At 39.2% G+C, this 20,248-nt stretch overlaps 1 protein-coding gene across 1 annotated transcript in view; it reads right to left on the bottom strand.

Moving 5' to 3' along the window:
- PIK3C2G (phosphatidylinositol-4-phosphate 3-kinase catalytic subunit type 2 gamma) overlaps positions 1–20,248 on the bottom strand; it is a gene marked incomplete at both ends in the record, with an annotated part of 194,652 nt that overhangs the window by 72,342 nt on the left and 102,062 nt on the right. Inside the window, 5 exons of the mRNA XM_084206328.1 lie at positions 344–480; positions 3,023–3,152; positions 5,280–5,372; positions 8,761–8,868; positions 10,391–10,571. Of these exons, the coding sequence (XP_084062454.1) occupies positions 344–480; positions 3,023–3,152; positions 5,280–5,372; positions 8,761–8,868; positions 10,391–10,571 (649 nt within the window). The remainder of the gene's footprint in view (positions 1–343; positions 481–3,022; positions 3,153–5,279; positions 5,373–8,760; positions 8,869–10,390; positions 10,572–20,248) is intronic.

Here is a 20,248-nt window from a genome sequence, read left to right as displayed (position 1 = left end):
GGGGGTTTATATAAAATAAAGAATTTAAAGAGCTGACCTAAATTTTTATTTTTTTTTCCTGAGTTCAAGACAATTTCTATTTCAATTTCTCTTCACTTTGCAACTAAATTTCAAAACATCTTTATGACACACGTTTACAGAAAATGTAATAGCATGCACCTGATAAAAAGCAATATTTCCTTAGCTAGAGAGGGGCACTTAAGTGGATTCCCTGGTTTCTCTGCATGAGACTTGTTTGTCTCGTGTCTGAGCCACTCGATTTTGCTGCCTGCTGTAATTTGGTTCTTTTTTTTCCCCCCATGGCATAGCATGAAATGTGTAATAAGCTTCATTATGATGTTACCTCTTGGTAACTTGATTCCAGAGGATGGTGATGGTGAAACCATTTTTTAATTGTGTTTTCTTTCAGTGGTCCTATCAGCCCAGACTCCCTGTGGATCTTTGCTAGCGTGGTAGCATCTGGGACCATCTGCACCAGTCCTAATCAGATGGAAAAGAGTTTGCATGAAAAATCCTCAACTTTAAAAGCACAGAAAAACAATGTGTATTTCCTTTTGTTTGATCATTCCATGCTGGAAAAAAAACCCCCAAAACCCATGAAGTTCAAAGCTAAAAATAAGTAAATAGGTTAAAAAAATGAATGTTTAAAATGAATAATAAATAAATAAGTTTAAAAAGAAATAATAAATAAATAAGTTAAAAAGAAATAATAAATAAGTTAAAAGATAAAAATAAATAAATAAGTACAACATGAGTTAAAAGCTTAAAAATAATGAATGCAGCACAAAATATAGAACAATATATATATATATTATTTTAATCTTGCTCTTTGGAAATTAGAAATAAAGGGCACTGTGTGGAAAGGGGCAGTTCTGTGAAGGAGAAATAAAATCATCAATAATAACAGTGTGGAAATAACTGCCTCAAAGTACCACCAAGGTGAACAATTTAGCAAGATTCAAAGTGGGTAGAATATCCCCAAAAGTAAAAAAATTAAGAAGTAGGATCTGATATTTACTAATCTATATAAATACTATATATATTGTATAATATATAATACATAATATAATATAATACAATATATCTACTTATACATAATACATATAATATATATAATAGTATAAATATATGTATATTATAATAATTATATTTTACTATATTATATATAAAATACAATTATATTTACTATATTATATGTTATATATAAAATATTACTATAGATATTTACTATACTATATATAAAATATAATATTCTATATTATTATATTATTTTATTTTATTATATTGTTATTGCTATATTATATTATCATAATATTATATTATTATATTATTATACTAAAATTATAGTATTTTAGATATTTTATATATTATATATGTATATTTTTATATATTTATATATATTGTTTCATATGTATTTATTGTCTAGAAAGGTGCAGAAATTATTCTGGACTATGTGATGCTGATCACAGCTTGGAGAAAGGATCCTGGGCTGTTCAGAAATTCAGTGGGACTGATCCAGCGTGTCACAGAGTGGGACTCTGAGGTGCAGAGAGGAGCCAGGTATTTTGCAAGGCTTCACCTGAATCCTCTGTCTCTACTGCATGCACTTAACTCCTGTTTTTGTTCCTGAGAGCTGGCTTTCCATGCCTGTCCCCATGTGTGGTCCCCTGGCATGTCACCCTGCTACTCTGCAGCACAGGGAGGACTTTCTGTAGGATTTCACTTGGTGACAGACTCCTCTACTCCACCATGCCTGGAAAGTGGAATTCTACCAAAGCTTTATTCACTTTTCGCTGAATTACAGTGACATTTTTCAGTGAATTTCAGTGAAAAGGGATTTCTGTGTTTGCACAACCATGAAATTACCACCTCCCACCCGCCTTGTGTGGGAAAGGTGGCCATGGAGGAAGTCATGAGCCTAGGACTGGAAAAACTGTGTACCCAAACCTCCCCAAGGTTTGGCTACGTGTGCCCTATGTGACCACAGGCATGTCACTTTATCCTTAATAATTAACTGTAAATCTTTATCCTTAATAATTAACTGTGAATCAATTATCTTAGCACTGATGTGAACTCGTAAGGAAGGACATATTTAAAATCTGTGAGACACTGAGGGGGTTTGGCTGCTATGATGCTGGAAGGAAGAGACTGTCAGGGAGAGAACATTATTTGCAGATGATCCCTGTATCTCTCTTGGCAAACATCAAATTAAGCATTAGTATATAGAAGAGTCTATATATAATGTCATGTCCTGAAATAGTATTCTTGTATTATCTGCCTTTGAAGCAGAAGCTTTCAAGCTTTGATTCCCATCCCACAAAGAAGGGAGGAGATTTTTCCAGGTCACCACCACCACCACATGCCTTGTGTCTGAACTCATCTATACTTTTATTTCCTTTAGATCATTCCTCCTCTCTCATGTTCACTCAGAGAGCAACGATTTGCTTTTATTTTTTCTATTTTAATAGCTTTTGTACAGCAGGTAATCTGGATACATCAGCCTTCTCTTTGAGCTAGGATTATTTCCAGTAGAAGATTTGGTCAGGGAAATATAGGCAGCTTACTGCTGTCAGCAGATTTCTACAGCAAGCAATTGGTATCCCTGCTACAGCTCTGCTACAACAACCATAAAAGAGAGAAATAGAGCTTTCAGATGAGTCAGGCCTGCCCTAAGCAACATAAATCACAAGAGTAATATTTCAAAATCAACAGCACAAAGCTGTCATCACTTGTCTGCAGGTATTTTGTGTAGCCACATGCATCCAGGCTCATTTAAGCATCTATGTAAGACTATGCTGGATTAAAACTTCAGTAGCTATGGCCAATTTTCTCCAAAGCCCTCTTTTTGATGTGTGAATTTAGGAATGTTTTGCAAGCTGACAGTGTTGAGGCTTTTGGAAAATTCTAGTTGCTACAAAATCCAATGAGTTCTAGACAGGCAGAATAAAGAAATGTTATATACCACTGTTTACATGAAATATGAATAATGTAACAAAGGCTCCTCTTCTAATTTAGGACTGACCTTGTCCTTTCCCTGTAGATAAACACCTGTAAATGATCATTTGCATATCCAGTCCCTCCTGGAGCCAAATGCTGTCCATCAGGCGAATAATTTGCAGAACCAACATATCTTGACGTAGATCATCACCTATCTGTGAAAATTGCAGATGAAATTCAGTTTTCTTCTTCAATGCCAGACAGAAATAATGTCCTTTTTAACTGGCACTTTTTTGCCCACCAAAGCAGCTACATTCATTTCAGTAACTCTGTTTTGTTTGCCTTCAAAGCTCCTACTTGCCTCTCAATAATCTCAGGAGAGGACAGAGTGGATGGCACACACAGGCAGGGACAGTTCTGGCAGCCACTGAGATGGCAACAAATGATCTCTGCTTAGCTGTGACCTTTCTGCCTGTTATTCCTATGTAATTATTAGAGTTTGGAAATTTAATCCAGAGGTAGGATCCTAATTTATTTACATTTTAAAGTCTCCTTAATGCTGGATCCCTCTGCACAAATGACAGTGTTTGTCTCATATTAAGCCTCACAACTTGGTATTTGCAAGGGAATTTTATCACAAATTTACATTTTATCCATAATGTGATTCATATTCAGTTCCAAGCAGAGATGACCCCTCTCCCCATGGAGTTAGTCAAACAATAATCTCAGTGAAATGGGGCTTTAATTGTAACCATGAGAATTAATGAAGAGATTATTTTCAACCATGGCTGAGTAAATGGCCTGCAAAAACAAGAGCCCTGATGTTTTGTTTCCCCCCATCCCACTCCATGTAAAATACATAACTTTTACTGGTATTTTAAGTGCCTTATTCTCTCATTACATTCTTTTTACACAAGTATTCCAACCTACAGACATTTACTGCCAGGAAATGAGGACGTGAGGAGACATAAACTCCTCTCCAAAAGACAAAATATCTGTATCTATTTTTCTCTCATCAAAAGACTCCAATTAATTCTCCTTAGCATCTAAAAATGTAAAAATATCTTATTCTGTCCACTTACCTTCCCTCACATACACAGTGGGAAGACAATTTAGTAAGATACCCTTATCATTTATTGTGCTTATCATTTATGTATGAGTTATCTGTCATGAATAAACAATGGAACCATAGTACAAGCAAAAGGTATTTGAGCACAATGTTTTGCTGACAAGAGAAGGTGACAGCAGCTAAAATACTTTTACAGCAACTGGACAATGAGCTGCTTGCTGAACATTACTAGATAGGAAAAAAATTGTTTGAGTAGAACCAATGCAATTGTTTAAAAGCCCCACGAGCAGGGGTTTGCTCATGTAGGTAGGAACCTGCTGCTTAATATTGATTTTCTGATGAAACAGCACATGAACCAGGTTTCTAAATATTCAGAAAAATTTAAAATTGCTAATTTCTACCCTTAGCAGGCCTGGAAAGCTTACTTCTATTTCTGAGAATCACAGCTGCTCTAAAGGGCAAGTTAATTTAAGACAGCATAGAATGTAGGGTTTTTAAAATTTATTTGTATCAATATTTTATATGTCTTGTTTGGAAAATGATTCTGCAAAATACCTAAGAATAATGCCATTGGCAACCAACCATTTTTTACCCATCAGCCATTTTATGAACTTGTGTTCTTCTCTAAAACCAATATCCACTTCTAGGGAAGACTTTTGCTCTTTTTAAAAAGAACTAACTTTAAAATTGTCTTTTGTGGATGGACTGTTTTGAACTCTGAAGCTTTTCTAGGTGACAACTGTGAAATAAAGCAGAGTTTATTTTGAGTCAGTTCTTCCAAGTAACTCCAATGAGACAGAGCTCCTCTGCTGCCTCCTCCAGCTTCATCTTCCTCAGCCCATTCCCCCACGCTGGCTGATGGGGCAGAATTAGGTTTCTGTGGCAAATGGAGCCTCTAACACTCCAGTATTTTGATTTTTTTAGAGACATATGGACGAGGCTGAGGGTTCAGTCACTCTGATCTATCTCTTCTCTGAGACCTGCCCTTGTTAATAAACTGGGTTTAAAATATGATCTTTATATTCTAGTCTGGTTGTCTTCACTAAGGGACAAAACTGCCATAGTTTGATTTTATGTTGATCAAAAAGGTGACACTTCAGTGTATTGCCTCCACATGTTTCATTAAGAGTTCAAGTGTCAGAAATAATAGGGATAAACAAGCAGCAGCACTAAATCAACTATTCTCAGACTCAAGGTTTAAAACATAAATTAGGTGAGTTTTAAATGATCATTTTCCATATCAAAAGACCCGAGGACTGGAGGAAGAACATACCTTAAAAATAACATTGATGTTTCCATTTGGAGCATTCGCATTGATGAAGGAGATTTTTAAGGGAAAGGCATTGGATGTAAAATAAGAACATGACTGCAGGGGAAAGAAAGATGAGACAGAAGAACAACAGTGTCACATAAACAAAACACCAGGCCAACACTATACCTCTGAAAAAGATTCCAGCTTTAAACACTGCTCAGTAGCAGTGGAAACAAAAATAAATAATTTTTGATATTATTGATTCTTTCATTGGGTCTGAAAACCAAGAAATTCTTGTCCCCAGACAATCTGCTTCACTTAAATATCAGGCCATATGAACAGATAATATTTTATGTGCTAATTCTTTTTTCATTTTCACCCAGGCCTATCAACAATAAGCTTTGCCTGGAACTGGGTGGATGAATTCTATAAGACTGATCTAATGAGTTTTAAACCAACAAAAAGCCTTTGGTCCCATTGTTTTTTGATAAAACCCCAGCCCTGCCCAATGAGACATGGAAGCAAAGGACCTGCCAGTTTCTTTGATTACCTCACTCTGGCTGAGGATGCAGGGAATTTTGAAAATCATGCTCTATTTTATGTGGAATTTATCTTAATTAAGCCCAAACTCTGACTTTCAAGCTCTACAGCTCCTTCCACCTGAAGATCTCAAAGGGGTTCAAAAAACATTAATGAGCCAAGCACTGCAAATCCTGTGAGAGTCTGGGATGGAATTATTACCCTCATTAAAAACATCCAAAGAAAGGTGGTGGGGAAACCCCTCAAAACCAGCTAGAGACAATGGCAAATTAATGGCCTGGTTTCTGGAAATAATGAGCACCCACAAGAGCTGCTGCTGTCCTTACAGGGCAGGGGAGGCTCAATTCGAGCTCCACCAGACACAGCTGTCTGCAGCTTTTCATCTGAACATCTCAGAGCATGGCACCAGCATGTAAATATTGTCCCAGGCACAGCAGACCTCTGGGATGGGCCAGAGCCATTATCAGTAATGAAATTCTGATCCCCCACCACTGAAATGATTCCATTTCAATCGGAATTTTGCCAATTGAAATGTCTCAATGAGTGCTTGAAAGGTTCCTGTGGGATGATGTGAGACTGATAGAGCTGGGAGCAGGGCTTGCTACTGGTAAAATCAATAGATGACACCAAAATGAATTAAATTTAGGTAATTATAAGCACTTAAAAATTCTAATTTGCATGATTATACTGACGTACAGTCCAATCAAGAAGCGACATGTATTTATAGAAAGATAATGGCCTATAATGATATAAGGAAAATGAAAAAAACCCAAAAAACAAAAAAACTTCTTCAGATATTAGATTTAAACATTTTTGTAGCTGTCCAGCAAAGCTGGTGCAGTATAAATAGCATGACTTTATGGTGAGATACCTTTCCATTAGTCATTATTTCCAAAAGCCTGAAAGCAGGGAGCAGCAGCAGGCTTCGAATCCTTCTGACTTGTATCACACACAATTTGCCCAAGCCTGTGGGGTGCTGGAAGACCTCAGTTCTCAGCCAGATCAAGGCTTAATAGCAATTACTTGGAGAAACACAGGTCAGAGGCAATTGAAAGGATCAGCACCTCTTAGAATCAGGTCTACTATGGATAATGAGCCAGAGAACAAAAATAGAGCACAAATTGCTGTAATTAGGCAGTTATAGCTGGTAATATATGTGGCTGTTCAGGTTCTTCTTTTTCTTCATGCTGGATACATTTTCCTTCTCCAGAAATGAATCAGCTAACTCCTGGCTCTATGTTTATGAAAATATTTCTGAACAATGAATAACTGAATCTTAGTACTGCAGTCAAAGTCAAGTCAAGTAACACAGGAGAGCATTGCTGTTTCCTTTATCCGTAAGTCATGTTCAGTAGGGGTTGGAGATACAGATAAGCTCGTGTGAATATTTACCATTTCAGCAACTCTCAGTCAGCTGGCTCCAGACTTTTTACTGCTGCCATACCTGACATGGGAGAGTCTTGGATGGGAAAAACACCAAGGGCTACCTGGTGGGTATTGTCAGCCAGGGGCTGTGCACAAATCACAAACGGGATGGGACTGTTGGGAACGTGCCCTGAGCTGTTTTATTTTCCAGCATCAGCCTCATTCCATGGGTATGACAATGGGAAGGTGCCAGCAGCTCACATCCCAGGCAGCAGACCAAGAACTTCATGTTACAACTCACTTTAAAAGTTTTTTGACTGATCTCACAAAGCACCAGCACATTGACAGTGGTTCTATCCAATCACTATAGGCACACATACCTTTGGTTAAACAATGCCTGATTATTTCCAATACAATACCTGCTTGTGAGCCTTCAAATACAATGCACAGAGCTCCATTGTTAATCTTAAAACTTCCTAGTATCTTGCTAGATAAACTTTTCTGTAGCTTAGAGTTATTCTAGACAAACATTAATACACAGCCCATTGTTCCATTTGTCCTTACTTTTCTACTGTTGGAACCCAAGATATTCCTCTGACTGCCCTGGAGGACTCAAGACCCTGGCAAGGGGCTCAGAGACCTTGGCCTTTGATTTTAACCCATGGAAACAATTACCAGCTTTGTGTGAAGATGTACAAGCCACAAGAGTTTGAGTAGAATAATAGTCAATTTATCACAGGGTGAAAAAGTAGAATTTTAGGGTTTTAGAATGGGGGTTCAGGAAGCAAGATGAGGAATTACTTAGGCATGTCCTGTCCTTCCTCCTGCTTCTTCTTAGCCTCCATCTTCTGCTGTGATGGTGACACTTTTAGATTAGTTTAGTGTAGAGACAAACTATCAAACATAGGTGATAGGTATTAAAAAATATTGTAAATAGAGTAGGTGTAGTTTTTAATATAAAAAGATAACACCACCCTGAGGGTGGTCAGTGTACCACAAACCGACCTGCTAAACAGACCTCAGCAGGTCAGAAAAAAAATGTTATAGATTAAAAAAAATAAACAACCTTGAAAAGCAGAACTGACACATCTTGTCATCTTCAGTCTCAAGACTAGGAAAAACAAACTTTCTAACACCTCAAGGTCATCTCAACACCAGAGACCTCATCATTCTACTTCTCACATAATTTTTCTGCTGACCTATCTCATGGCTACTGCTTAGCTCCAATCACAGCTCTGCTGTCTCTGAGGCCTGCCTTTTGCAGCTTTGCCAAAACCCTCTGATTTTATGGATTCCCACAGTGGGAACCAGGTCCCAGCTCCCAGGTGCCCTTGTCAGTGCCAACACCATGGCAGGGCAGCTGAGCTGGGATGGGCTGCTCAGAGGTGAAGTCTCTGGCTGGTGTGACACCCCTGCAGCAGCCACCCCACCCATCCTGTCACCTCTGCCTCAGCAGAGATTGAAGGAGATTAGGCTGGGTGTGAACCAACCAGATGATTTATTCTCCATATCACTACAATCAATTCCATGCAGGCATCCTCTCCTTCTCCCCTCTAGACTAAAGACCAAAATTGAAGATGCAGTGGATCCCACTTACATCTGCCTCTATGCCTTGCACGACGAGCGCGGGGTTCAGGGGCAGCCGGCAGAGCTTCACCTCCTGGAAGAACTGCTGGAGTCTGCTGAGCTCCTCCTTCAACACCTCCTGCAGCACAAGAACCATTATGGCAGCATGAAAGGACAAAAAAAGCAGCTTTTTATTTATTTATTTATTTATTTTTTACTGTCATTCTGTACTTTAAACAAACAATGCAATTTCCAGAGCTGGCAGCATCCATGTGACCTTACAGCAGCTAATGAGGTCACCCTGGGGTATTAAAAATAAGAGCTGCAATTTTACTCCACACTGATACTTTTTCTGCCTAGATGTGCTACCAGCTCACACCAGCCCCATAGGTTCAGATGGAAAGAGTCTGTTTCCAACAGCATGGAGTGACAGGACAAGGGAGAATGGCTTCAAACTGAAGGTTTAGATTGCATGTCAGAAAAAATCTCTACCTGTGAAACCAGGCTGGATGGGGCCACCTGGTCTGGTGGAAGCTGTCCCTGCACATGGCAGGAGGGTTGGAACTGGATGATTTTTAAGGTTCCTTCCAGCCCAAACCATTCTGTGATTCTATCATTCAGCACCCTTCAATAGGGCTCAATTAGCCTTGTATTGCTCCTCTGTAACTCATGGGATTTTTGGCCTTTCCTAAGATCTTCCCAATTTGTTGCTTGTTGCCTCAACACTGTGATCTCTCTTGCCTAATTCTGTTAACTGCAAGGTTTGGGAGCTTCTCAGTACCATAGTAACTGCAGCCTTGAGATTAATCTCTAAAATCTGAATTATGCATTAGTAATGTATAATGTATTACTACTATTTCTTCTTCTTTGCATGGATTTTCCTTCTGCAAATATTTTTGTCTTTTTACTTCCATGTTTGCTTTGCTGCTCTCAGTAGCAGCACTGAGAGTTTTCTGAGAAACCCTTTGAAAACCTTTGAATCCTTAACAAGGCAGAAAGATTCATGATGTCGTTCATGATAACCAGCAGCAGCAAGTATATTTTTATTTGGCTTTCTGCTCTGCCTAGCTGAGATTTCAACAGGAAGAAGTTTTGCACACCAGGAAAACAGCAGCTGTCCTGGAAAATGAACAGTTCTGAACTAGAAATGTACCTATGCAATATAAAAGCTGCATCCACTGGAGAAGACAACTGCAAGTTTGTCAGGGAGGCACCTCTGCAGAAATGTGTTCAGTGCTCATTGCTGAGAGCTACATTTGAGATATTAGCTACATTCCACTCTGGTTGTCTTTGCTAAGAAATGAGGATATGTCCAGCCTGCCAAGAACAACTCTTAGTGAAGCTTCCCAGAAATGCTGCAGCACTACAGGAGTCAAATATTTTGGGATGAGGTGCTGAATGTGAGCATTCCTCACAGTGAAATGATAGTCAGCCTTGTTGTCATTATTTCTGGCCACCTCCAAGTCCATCTGAGAAGCCACTGACGAAGGGATTTAAATGGATTAAAAGATTTGCAGACCCCAGTAACAGTTGCCCCATTAAATATCTATAAGTGTTTGGTTTATTTATGTAAAGGGTATTAAATAAAAAAGGTGTTACTTTAGAAAAAATAAAATTCCCTACAGAAACTTAGATGGAAGGGGAAGTATTTTTTAACAAACCTTTCTTTTTGGGTCACTGGCAGCTTTCACTTTTGTGGCAATGTCTTCCAGAATTCTGATGAGTTTTTCTTCCTTAGAAAACTCATTGTTCAGGGTCTGTCCAGCACAGAATTGGAGAGCAGCCAGAAGTTTCTTATACCACATTCTGAAATGAACTTCATTCTGTGCATTCTTCAGCAGCCTGAAGGAAGGAAGGGAAAAAAAAAAAATCTGTGTATCTAAAGATGAATTTTATTAGATATCAGTTCTAGCAGGAACAAGAAACTCCAGACTAATCTACATTTGGTCACTTTGGGCAGCAGAGAATGAAAAAAAAATGTTATTGCTTCTAGGCAATGAGACTTGAGTTCCATTTGATAATAATGAGATTCAAAATGTGTTGAAAAAACAGAAAACTGTCATTTCTTATTGTCATACACAGTGCAATGCCTGTATTGCTTTTATTTCTGCAAGAAAACTTAACAAAGTGAAAAGAAGTTGCATTTTTGAAGGCCAGTGTTAAATATATATTCCTAAATTATTTTTTTTTCTCATGCCAGTTCATTTATACAAGCAAGCACATCTTTCAGCTTTCAGGAGGTGCATTTAAAGACTGTTTTAGTCTCAGATGTACCATCAATTCTAGAAACTTTCACTATTTTAAGCTGAGGAGACATTTCTGAAATTGGCTATACTGCTAAAAAGAGTGAAATGAGCCCATTTTATTCCCTTCTTTACTAGCAATTGCTGGTCTAAAGCAAAACTCAGCTTTTAGTTCTTCTGAAGCCTGCAAAAGCTTTGGAACTGGAGTTACTGCCAACATAAAATGAGAAATAAAGCCAACCCCATACTCTTTTTAATAATAATCACCATGAAGTCTTCTCCAATTACACATTTATTTGGGTCAGGAAAGCTGGGGAGTTTAGAAGGTTTTTTTTAGTTAATCAAATTGATCATTGGGAGATCTTTTCCTTATGCAGGCCAGAGGTTCTGTACACTGTTTGATTTATTTTTCTAAGTGTAGATGGAATCACCAGCTCTGCACTGCTGTTAACATCCTGGGATTTCCCTGTGCCTGAAGGACTGGTGAACTGCTCCTTGCTGTTGTGTGAACTCTCCCTCTCACAGCTTCACCCTTGGGAACATCTCAAACCTTAAATTCCTTATCAATGTCTGAATCCTAATGCAGCTTCCCCACCTAAAAAAATAATGCCACTTTTCACAGGACAGAAATCAGAGAAGCTCTTGACTTTCAAGGCACATCACACAAATGAAGATGTGACAAATGAACAAGTCACATCACAAAAAACAAAAGATTATTCAAAGCCCTGATATTTAAGGGTGAAAAACAATAACTCCTATAGACACTTTAACTCCTACAAATATATATATGACATATAATAATAATCATATATAAGGCAATACAGTATTGCTATAATCTGATATATATAATATATATATAATCAATAATATGATATATATATGACATATAATAATAATCATATATAAGGCATTACAGTATTGCTACTGCAGGAAATGCCTCTTTTGGTGATGAGGAACCTTTTATGAAGCAATGATTTTCTAGGTCCTCTTTTCCTATATAATTCAAGACAGAACAATATCACCTACTGGTTTTCAGAGACCAGTAGGTGATATTTTTTCCAGTCACACAAAACCTCTGAACATCTGAGCATTTGAAAATCCTTAAAGAATGAGTGCTGTTTCTATCAGAAATGCCTAGACATGAAAGGGAAGAAATATGAGAAGTTTATCATCAACACTCTCTGCAGAAGTCTGAAATGACTTTTTTTTCCCCTGTAGACTAATAGAAACAAATAATTACTTTTTAGATTTGTCATTGCTGTGCCAGGTGGAAGGCAAACCTGAGCACATAGAGGCTGCTGTGTTCTTACCCTGAACCTTTCACAGACTGAGCAACACTGCACTCGTGGCAGTGGATAAACATACTCCTTCCTATTTCCATCAAATTCCAAGATTCCACAGGAAGGGATTCACCTGCTTGAATGTCAATAGCTCATGCCATTTTAGATATCCCAGGAAAGCCTCCAGCTGCTGCCTTGGAAGGGCATGGGTCCCCTAGAGGCAACATCTCATGTGTGCCACTGCCATGCAGATGTCTCAGATTCCCTGTGCTGTCTAAAATAACCTGTGTTTGTTTAGGGCACTGCATCACACTCTGCAGTGGCCTTTTAGCTCAGCTGTAGGCAAACAGGACTATTTAAAATAAAAATAAAATAAAAACACAGTCCATTTCAACAGCAAGTCAGGAAGAGGCTTGGTGATTAGTCTTTAAATAAAGGATTGTTGATTATCTTTTAAATAAAAGCATCACTGGTACAGTCCAAATTGTCACGTGGGCAGGAATTTTAGTCTGTCAAAGCAAAGCCCAGCTCAGTCTCAGTGCAGCCAAACACTGCATCTTTCTTGGCACACAGATTGAACTTTTTCACTTCTGTCCTGCAAATACAAATGCACCTAAACTATCACTGTGATAGCTGTTTTGAAATGCTGGTGCAGAGCCTTGTCTGCACTAAGGCTTGTGCTGGAATCAGCTCCTGAGTATCTAAACCATATTCCTTCACCTACTCCATTTTCAGTAGTACATATTTAGGGAATCCATAAAGGCTACCTCTTCATGTTAGAGATGTCCTTTAATTCTCTCAGATACAGAGAACATTAAAGAAGCTTTTATTTCCCTAAAATGAAAGGCTTAGGATTTCACATACAGCAAGCCAAATAGCAAAACCAAAACAGTTCACTATTTTAAACGGAGCTACTCCCTGTGTAACACAGACCAACGTGTTGATTATTCTTGTGGCTGAGTGTTTACAGAAAATAAGCTTACACATACATATAAAAATTCCTTTTTCCTTTCTGAGAAGGGAGTATGGGTCTGATTCAGAGAGCTTATGCATAAGGTGTAGACGAGGGCAGAGGATGTATGGGCAGGTGTGCTCCTAAATGCCTGCAGACCTCCCTTTGCAAAATGATCTGTACTTACTGGTTCTGACTTTCACATTCATTCTATAAAACTGGTCCCAAAGAGGATGCACAGGACAGATTTTGATGTGATGACTCATTGTAGGCTTTCCTGGAATGTTTCTCCAACAAATGAACAAATATGTTGTCGCAGTTCTGTCCTCCCAGCTTGCTGGCACACACATCTTCACCCTGCCATCGTGAGAACTCAGCAGAGATGGGAAAATCTGCAGCTTCTCAAGTTGTGAGATGGAGAAGTGCTCAAGACACTAATGAAATTTTCAAGTTAGAACAGGATGCCTAGCTGTGACAGAGGAAGACAAAACTGGGATGGTTTAAAACCCTAGGCTGCCAGTAAAGAAGCATGTAAAGTTGTTTTTTCCTGATAATTTTCAGAGGATTCTTCAAAACAGAAGTCAGCACAAAAGCCTGGCTTTATGCCAGGCCTAGATGGAGCATCTTGCTCCTAATAACAGAGAGGCTTCCTTACTCTTCAGGTTTTGTGATTTGGGAAAACACCCTAATTCTCAGCAAGGCCCGATGAGCTCAGACACCGCCCCCAGGTCACTTTTGTGAAATAGTACAGAAGGAAGTTGCCCTGAAATCTGGAAATGGAGTAAATCAGGTACAGGGGTGCCTTGAAAGATGCCTCTGCTTTCTGCAAGCAGCTCCTCCTCTCTGCAGAAGAAAAACCAGGGCTAAACCTAGCATATATAGAGAAAAGGGTAATTAAGGGGGAAAAAAAAGGAGATTGGATGGGAGGAAGGGTCTTGGTGGAAAAACAGGTGAGCCAGCCTCATTCACCCTCTGTGCTGCTGCAAGGCAGGGAAGCTGACACAGTCTGCTCTCTGAGTAGGATTTGGCAGACAAATGAAGGAATGAGGTGGCTCAGACAACTCTGCTGCTTGAACATCTGTTCCTTGTCTCCCTCAGAGAGGGGAGCAGGGTGAGCTGCAGAGGGATGTCTGACAGGACAGCTGAGTCACAGGTAGCCTGTCAAACCATTTGGTACAAAAAAAAAAAACCCAACCCCAAGAAGGAAAGGCCAGGATTTGCAGAATCTTACTGCAGGATTAGCCCTTACCTCTGACAAAGGAGCAGGGCACTTTGACTGGGTTATTTGGATACAATATCAGGAGACCAACCCTGGTTAATTTGTCTCCAAGTGCACTTCTGGGATTTATTACACAAAAGTGGTGCCTACCAGCACACACTCTGCAAAAGATTTTTTGAATTCAGAGACACACCATGAAAACAAGGTGCCTTAGGGGTGTAAGGTGAGTGCTGAGGGACCTTCTGTTGTTGGTCCATCTTTGTTCTGAAGGGGCATTTCATGTCTGTTTTCTGTTTTGCTAAGTTGGAGGCAGGACAGATCACGGAAGAAGAAAACCGTGGTACAAGACTGCTGCTCATTATGGCAATAATTGCTTTAAAATTATTCTCTGCAGCCCCTCATATCAAAGGTTAGCCCACAAAAACACTTCTCTACCACTGTACAGCTTCTCTGTCTGAGGATGCCATCTGTCTTAATGTACCCTTAGACATCCAAACGTGTCCTTTGTGCTTTGTTGTGCCATGGAGCTGGGGCACACGCCTGAAGCTTTTAACTGTTTTCATTTTCCACTCCTTGAAGAAAACATTTTCCTGTTTGCATTTTTAAACAGGAGAACAAGGAACAGGGCTGGCTTGCCTGTAGGACTTCACTCAGGCTTTGCAGCTCCTTAAGTCTCAGTGCAAGTTCCCCAGAGACACGTGGATGACAGAGATGACAAAAAAGTACAGCTGAAGATTAAGGACTCCATCTACCCTGTGACAGATCATGAGGATGAGTGGGCAACTGCTGCTATTAATTAATTACTTAGCTGCAAGTAAAACCTGTCTTTGGTTTTTTTATCTCCCCAGTAGTACACTGGACAACCAGCCCCCAAACTTTAAATAATTACTCAGCTGCAAAACCTCTCTGCTTTTTTATCTCCCCAGTAGTGCACTGGACAACCAGTCCCAAACTCTAGAAAGGTGTGACCTATGTACTACAAATCAAAGAAAAGGAAACAGAAACACAGAAACAACAGCACCATTGTGGGTACAGCTATTGGGGCATTGCAGACATAAAACCAAACTAACAGGTGAGAAGCACAAAATACCTGTCATGTTAAGAACAATACAATTTCTGCAGGGGGAAATGGGGAGCAAAGTCAATTAGGCAGAAGTTACTGTACAAGAAGGATAGAGGAGAAATTACAATTCTCCCAAGAGACTGGAGTACTGAGCATTTTCCATGGATTTACAGAAACACAGAGCAAGGACATCAACCTGACTGGAAGGATAAAGACTGAACTTCCTTTGCTCTCCCTTTCTTTGACCAAGTACAAAGCCAGCAGGAAGGGAGAGGCACAAAAGGCAAAGCTCTCCTTCATCTGCTATCTTTCATCTTTATTTCTAGTCTAGAACAAGAAGAGAATGAAAGTTTATGTTTCTTGAGTAGACTGAGTGAAGTGTGGTACATTTTCTATGAATATTTCAGAGAAATTCTACTTCTCTGACTCTTTGTCACCAATAAGTCTCCAAGATGAAGAAACAGCAGCTGTTCAGTTGCTTGAAGCACCTGTCCACTTTTGGCTCTTCAGTCCTCTCACATGAGAAACATGCAGCCAGTTCCACATGCTGCTTCTCATAAAACAGAGCTGCTTTTGTAGACTCATTTTTCAAAGCGTTACCCTTGAACAGAAAATAACTCTGCTTAAAGTGAATTTTCATTTTAACAAACCACATGATTAATTTGCTTTTGTTTTTCTGATTTCTTTTTATAGCATAGAACAGAAGTCTACCACGTTGATCCCCCTTTGACAACAAAATACTGTTGCAGACATATAAAGCATGGGGGTTAGGCTTGAGGAACACAACATTGCCATTATTTTCTGACTTCCTAAAGTTCTTTATGAACACCACAATACACTCTGCATTCAGACAAATCACTCGATTCAGGAGATTCAATCAAGGCAGCTCCTCCCACTCCCACTGAATGCCTGAACTGTGGAATGCATGTCCTGCTGACTCACAAAAAATTACCAGATCAGTGAAAACAAAGGCCATGCTCTGCTATGCAGGGAAGGTGCCAAACCCTGCTGAGGTTCTCTGGCAGAAAAATGTTTTGTTTGATATGTAATATAGCTAGCTGCACACACTTTGCATTAAGAAAATGAATCCCAGATAAAAACCAATGTTGTTTGGAGGAGAAAGAATTTGAGAGTGAAACAGAAATGAAATGAACCTTGAAAGTGAACTGTATCAAGAATTAATTGAAAGTATAATGTAAAAAGCACAGGTATCTCTTGCAGGGATAAAAGCTGCTTGGTCTAAGGTTTAAGCAAGAAACAATCACCCCCAAAAGGTCTTCTCCAATTTGTTGAATGGATATGATAGCATCAATACAAGTGCTACAAGAACCATCCAGTAAAAAGCAGTGCTAACAGTGTCTGTCTCTTTCTGCTCCAGCTGGAAAAAAAAATTAAAATTAAAAAACTTTGAGCAAAGTGTATCTTTTCCTAGTCTGCTCCTCTTCATTGGGTAGGATCTGAACACAGAAATTTATTAACACACTATGGCAAACAAACAAAAAAATACCTCCAGCAGAACACCAACACAACAAAATTTAGTGTTTAGAACACCAACACAACAAAATTACAGCAGTACTGACCTTAGATAACATCAGAATCTCTGAGTAGGGTCCACCAAAGATGCCACCCCAATAAAATATCAATCCAAAGCTACAGAAATGAAAATCCTTCACCCCAAAGTGTCATTAAAGACTGAGGGTGACTTAAGCTCAGACTTGCAGCTGTTGGTCTGATTGGTTTTGAATATATTAATATTCATAGTATATTATGAATAAAGAAGTACCAAAAAGAAGTACCACACTGCCTCTTTAAAGACAGTCATTAAATCTCCTCTCCAAAAACTGCATTTGGAAATAAGAGAAAAAGAATAATTTTTAACAAGGCATTGCATTTAATATCTTCATGAACATTATCAATTGGACAGTATTATTTTCTATTCAATGAGAAACTTGGCATTCAAATTTGCCATGAATTTTGAAAAGTCTGGTTCCATTTTTGCCAGTGCCTTCTTCACATGACTGAGTGTGTCCCTGTCTGTGCTTTTTCCAAAACTGCAGATTTTCTCTTCAGAACAAATGACGTATTGTTGTCAGAATTTCATGCACTATCTTCCACCAGCATCAGCAAAGCCTGAAATTTTCCAACAATCTGTCACTGTGAGAGTTCAGAGTAAATTCATGCAGAGGAACTGAAATGCACCATTCATTCCAGGCATAACAGAAATTGTTGTGTTCTTCCCAGTGGGAAGCTGCACTGGGAGTGAGCAGGGAATGGGATTAGATGGGATAATCACCACTAAAATAAGCAGACCCAATGGCTTTATTGGGATGCTGTCCAATATGCCAGCAACTAATTGAATACAGGAGGTGACTAAGCTACTCTTCTTTCAAACTACATAAATAAAATGCAAAATTAATTCAGATGAAGCAGTCCATGAGAGCCAATGGACTTGCAAAGCTTTGTACTGTTTCTGAATTTAGGCCACAGTTATCACAGCAATACACTGAGGAGAAACTGAAAATGTTTTTTCTTCAACTGCCTATTGTTTGGATAGTTTATGTCTATCAAAATGGCTTTGGATAGCATCTGTGGTTCCCATTAGCTTCACAGCTGAACAAAAAAAAATCCCTCATGACACTATAAAACACAATGTAAGACACAGAACTAATTCTGAATGGCTCTGCATGCGCTGGGCAATCCAAATGTACACAAAAATGCAGAATTAAATGAGTTACACCACAGCACTTTGGTAACTTAACTTTGTTTGTTGGCTATATTTTTTTTTTAGTTGTGCTGGTTTTATCTGGGGTAGATCTTATTTTCTTCCCAGTTGCTGGTATGAGGCTGTGTTTTGGATTTGTGCTGGAAACAGTTGGCAATTCAGTTTAAGCTATTGCTGAGCAGTGTTTGAAGAGCCAAGGCTTTTTCTGCTCCTCACCCCAACCCACAAGTGAGTGGGCTGGGGGTGCACAAAAAGTTGGAAAGCCAGGACAGCTGACCCCAAGTGACCAAGGGATGTACCAGACCATGTGAATGGTGCTCAGCAAACAAAGATGGGCAAGTGTCACAGTCATATTTTCTGGAAAAATCCCTTTGCTCAAGATTTTGCTCCTGGGAAGCTGAGAAGCCTCAGAGAAAAAGGAAAACAAATTATTCTCTCATTTGCTTCTCCTGTGTTTTGCTGCTTTGGAATGTGGGTGGAGATTGTTTACCAACAGGTGGTTGTTTCTTTGGTTTAATGTTAATTGTTTTGACTTATTGGCCAATTGGTGCCAAGCTGTGTCAGGGCTCTGGAAAGAGTCAGGAGTTTTCATTATTATCTTGTTAGCCTTCTGTCTGTATCCTTTCTGTATTCTTTAGTATAATTTAGTATTCTTTAATATAATATAGTATCATAAAATAATAAATTAGCCTTCTGAAAACATGAAGTCAGATTCATCATTCCTTCCTCCATCTGGGTAACCCCAAAAATACAATAGGGAAGAAGGAGGAAAGGGAGAAATTTGGGGTGATGGTGTTTGTCTTCCCAAGCCACCAATGTGTGACGGTGCCATTGAACACCTGCCTGCTCGTGGGTTGTGATGAATGAATTCCTTGTTCCATGCTGCCCCTGTGCAAAAGCTTTTGCTTTACCTGTTCAAATGTCTTTATCTCAGTCCAGGGATTTCATCACTCTCCTTATTCTCTGCCCCATCCCACTGCAGGGAACAGTGGGTCAGTGGCTGTGTGGGGCTTTCTTGCCATCTGGGGTTACACCATGGCATTTATATACTAACACAGAAATAGCTTCAGGGAGAAAACTGAAATTGTCTTTCTACAAGGTCATTAAGGATGCTCATAACAGGAGCAGTTCCAGATTTTATTCATATATTCTGAGCCAGATCTTTACTTTATAATCCTAGAGTTTTCAGATTACTTTTTTTAATGACTCTGGGCACGGGAAATGAAGAGTTTGGTTTGAGGGGGTGGGGAAATAGGAAAAGACACTGACATTGTTTTTCAAATATTATGACATTTAAAAGGACTTGTTCTGCAGAGCTGTTAATTTTCCTATTTGCTCTGAATTCAGTTACAAGAATCTGCTTTGTTGAACAATATCTACATTCAAAGCTGTTCTCTTTCAAGTGGAGTCTCAGATTTTTAGAGAAAAGGTACTCAGATGTCAACAGCAGCGGAAGGATGTCTGAGATTTGATATGTTTCAAACACATGGGGAGTTAAAGTTTCTTTTAAGGCAGCATCCCTTCTACCTCTCTGGAAGAGCCTGTCTGTAGACCTACAGTGTTTTAAGCACAGGTAGCAAGAACTGATTCCACATTATTTCCTGACATGTCTGTCTTCGGGATCTTTGCTTTCATCACTGCTGTAAGCTAGCAGACCAGCTTATCTTATTTTCCCAATATCTATCAAAGGGAACTTTATTCAAATCAGTGCCTAACAGGAACAGGGAGGAAACATGAGCCCCAGCAGGTAGTGCTGTAAGTGTTTCAGCAATCCTGGTAGCTCAGTGTGATTACAAGACCTCTCATATCTGACAGAACAGGATTTCTGCAAGATGTTGAGCCTCCTTTTTGTGACAATTTGCTGTGTGGCAGCTCAATGCTGCACAGCAACAAAGGATGCAGGATCAGACTGTGGGATCACAGTGCTCTGCTAGCTCTGTGCCTCTACCTGGGTGACTTTGTCAATGGAATCACTGGAGACAACTCTCAAAGTGGCACCATGAGGACATGTGGTCCCTTAGGCTTCAAAAATAACTCATT

Source organism: Fringilla coelebs (assembly GCF_963513975.1).
Source record: "Fringilla coelebs genome assembly, chromosome: 5".
Taxonomy (NCBI): Eukaryota; Metazoa; Chordata; class Aves; order Passeriformes; family Fringillidae; genus Fringilla; species Fringilla coelebs.
This window is presented reverse-complemented; position numbering and strand designations above follow the sequence as displayed.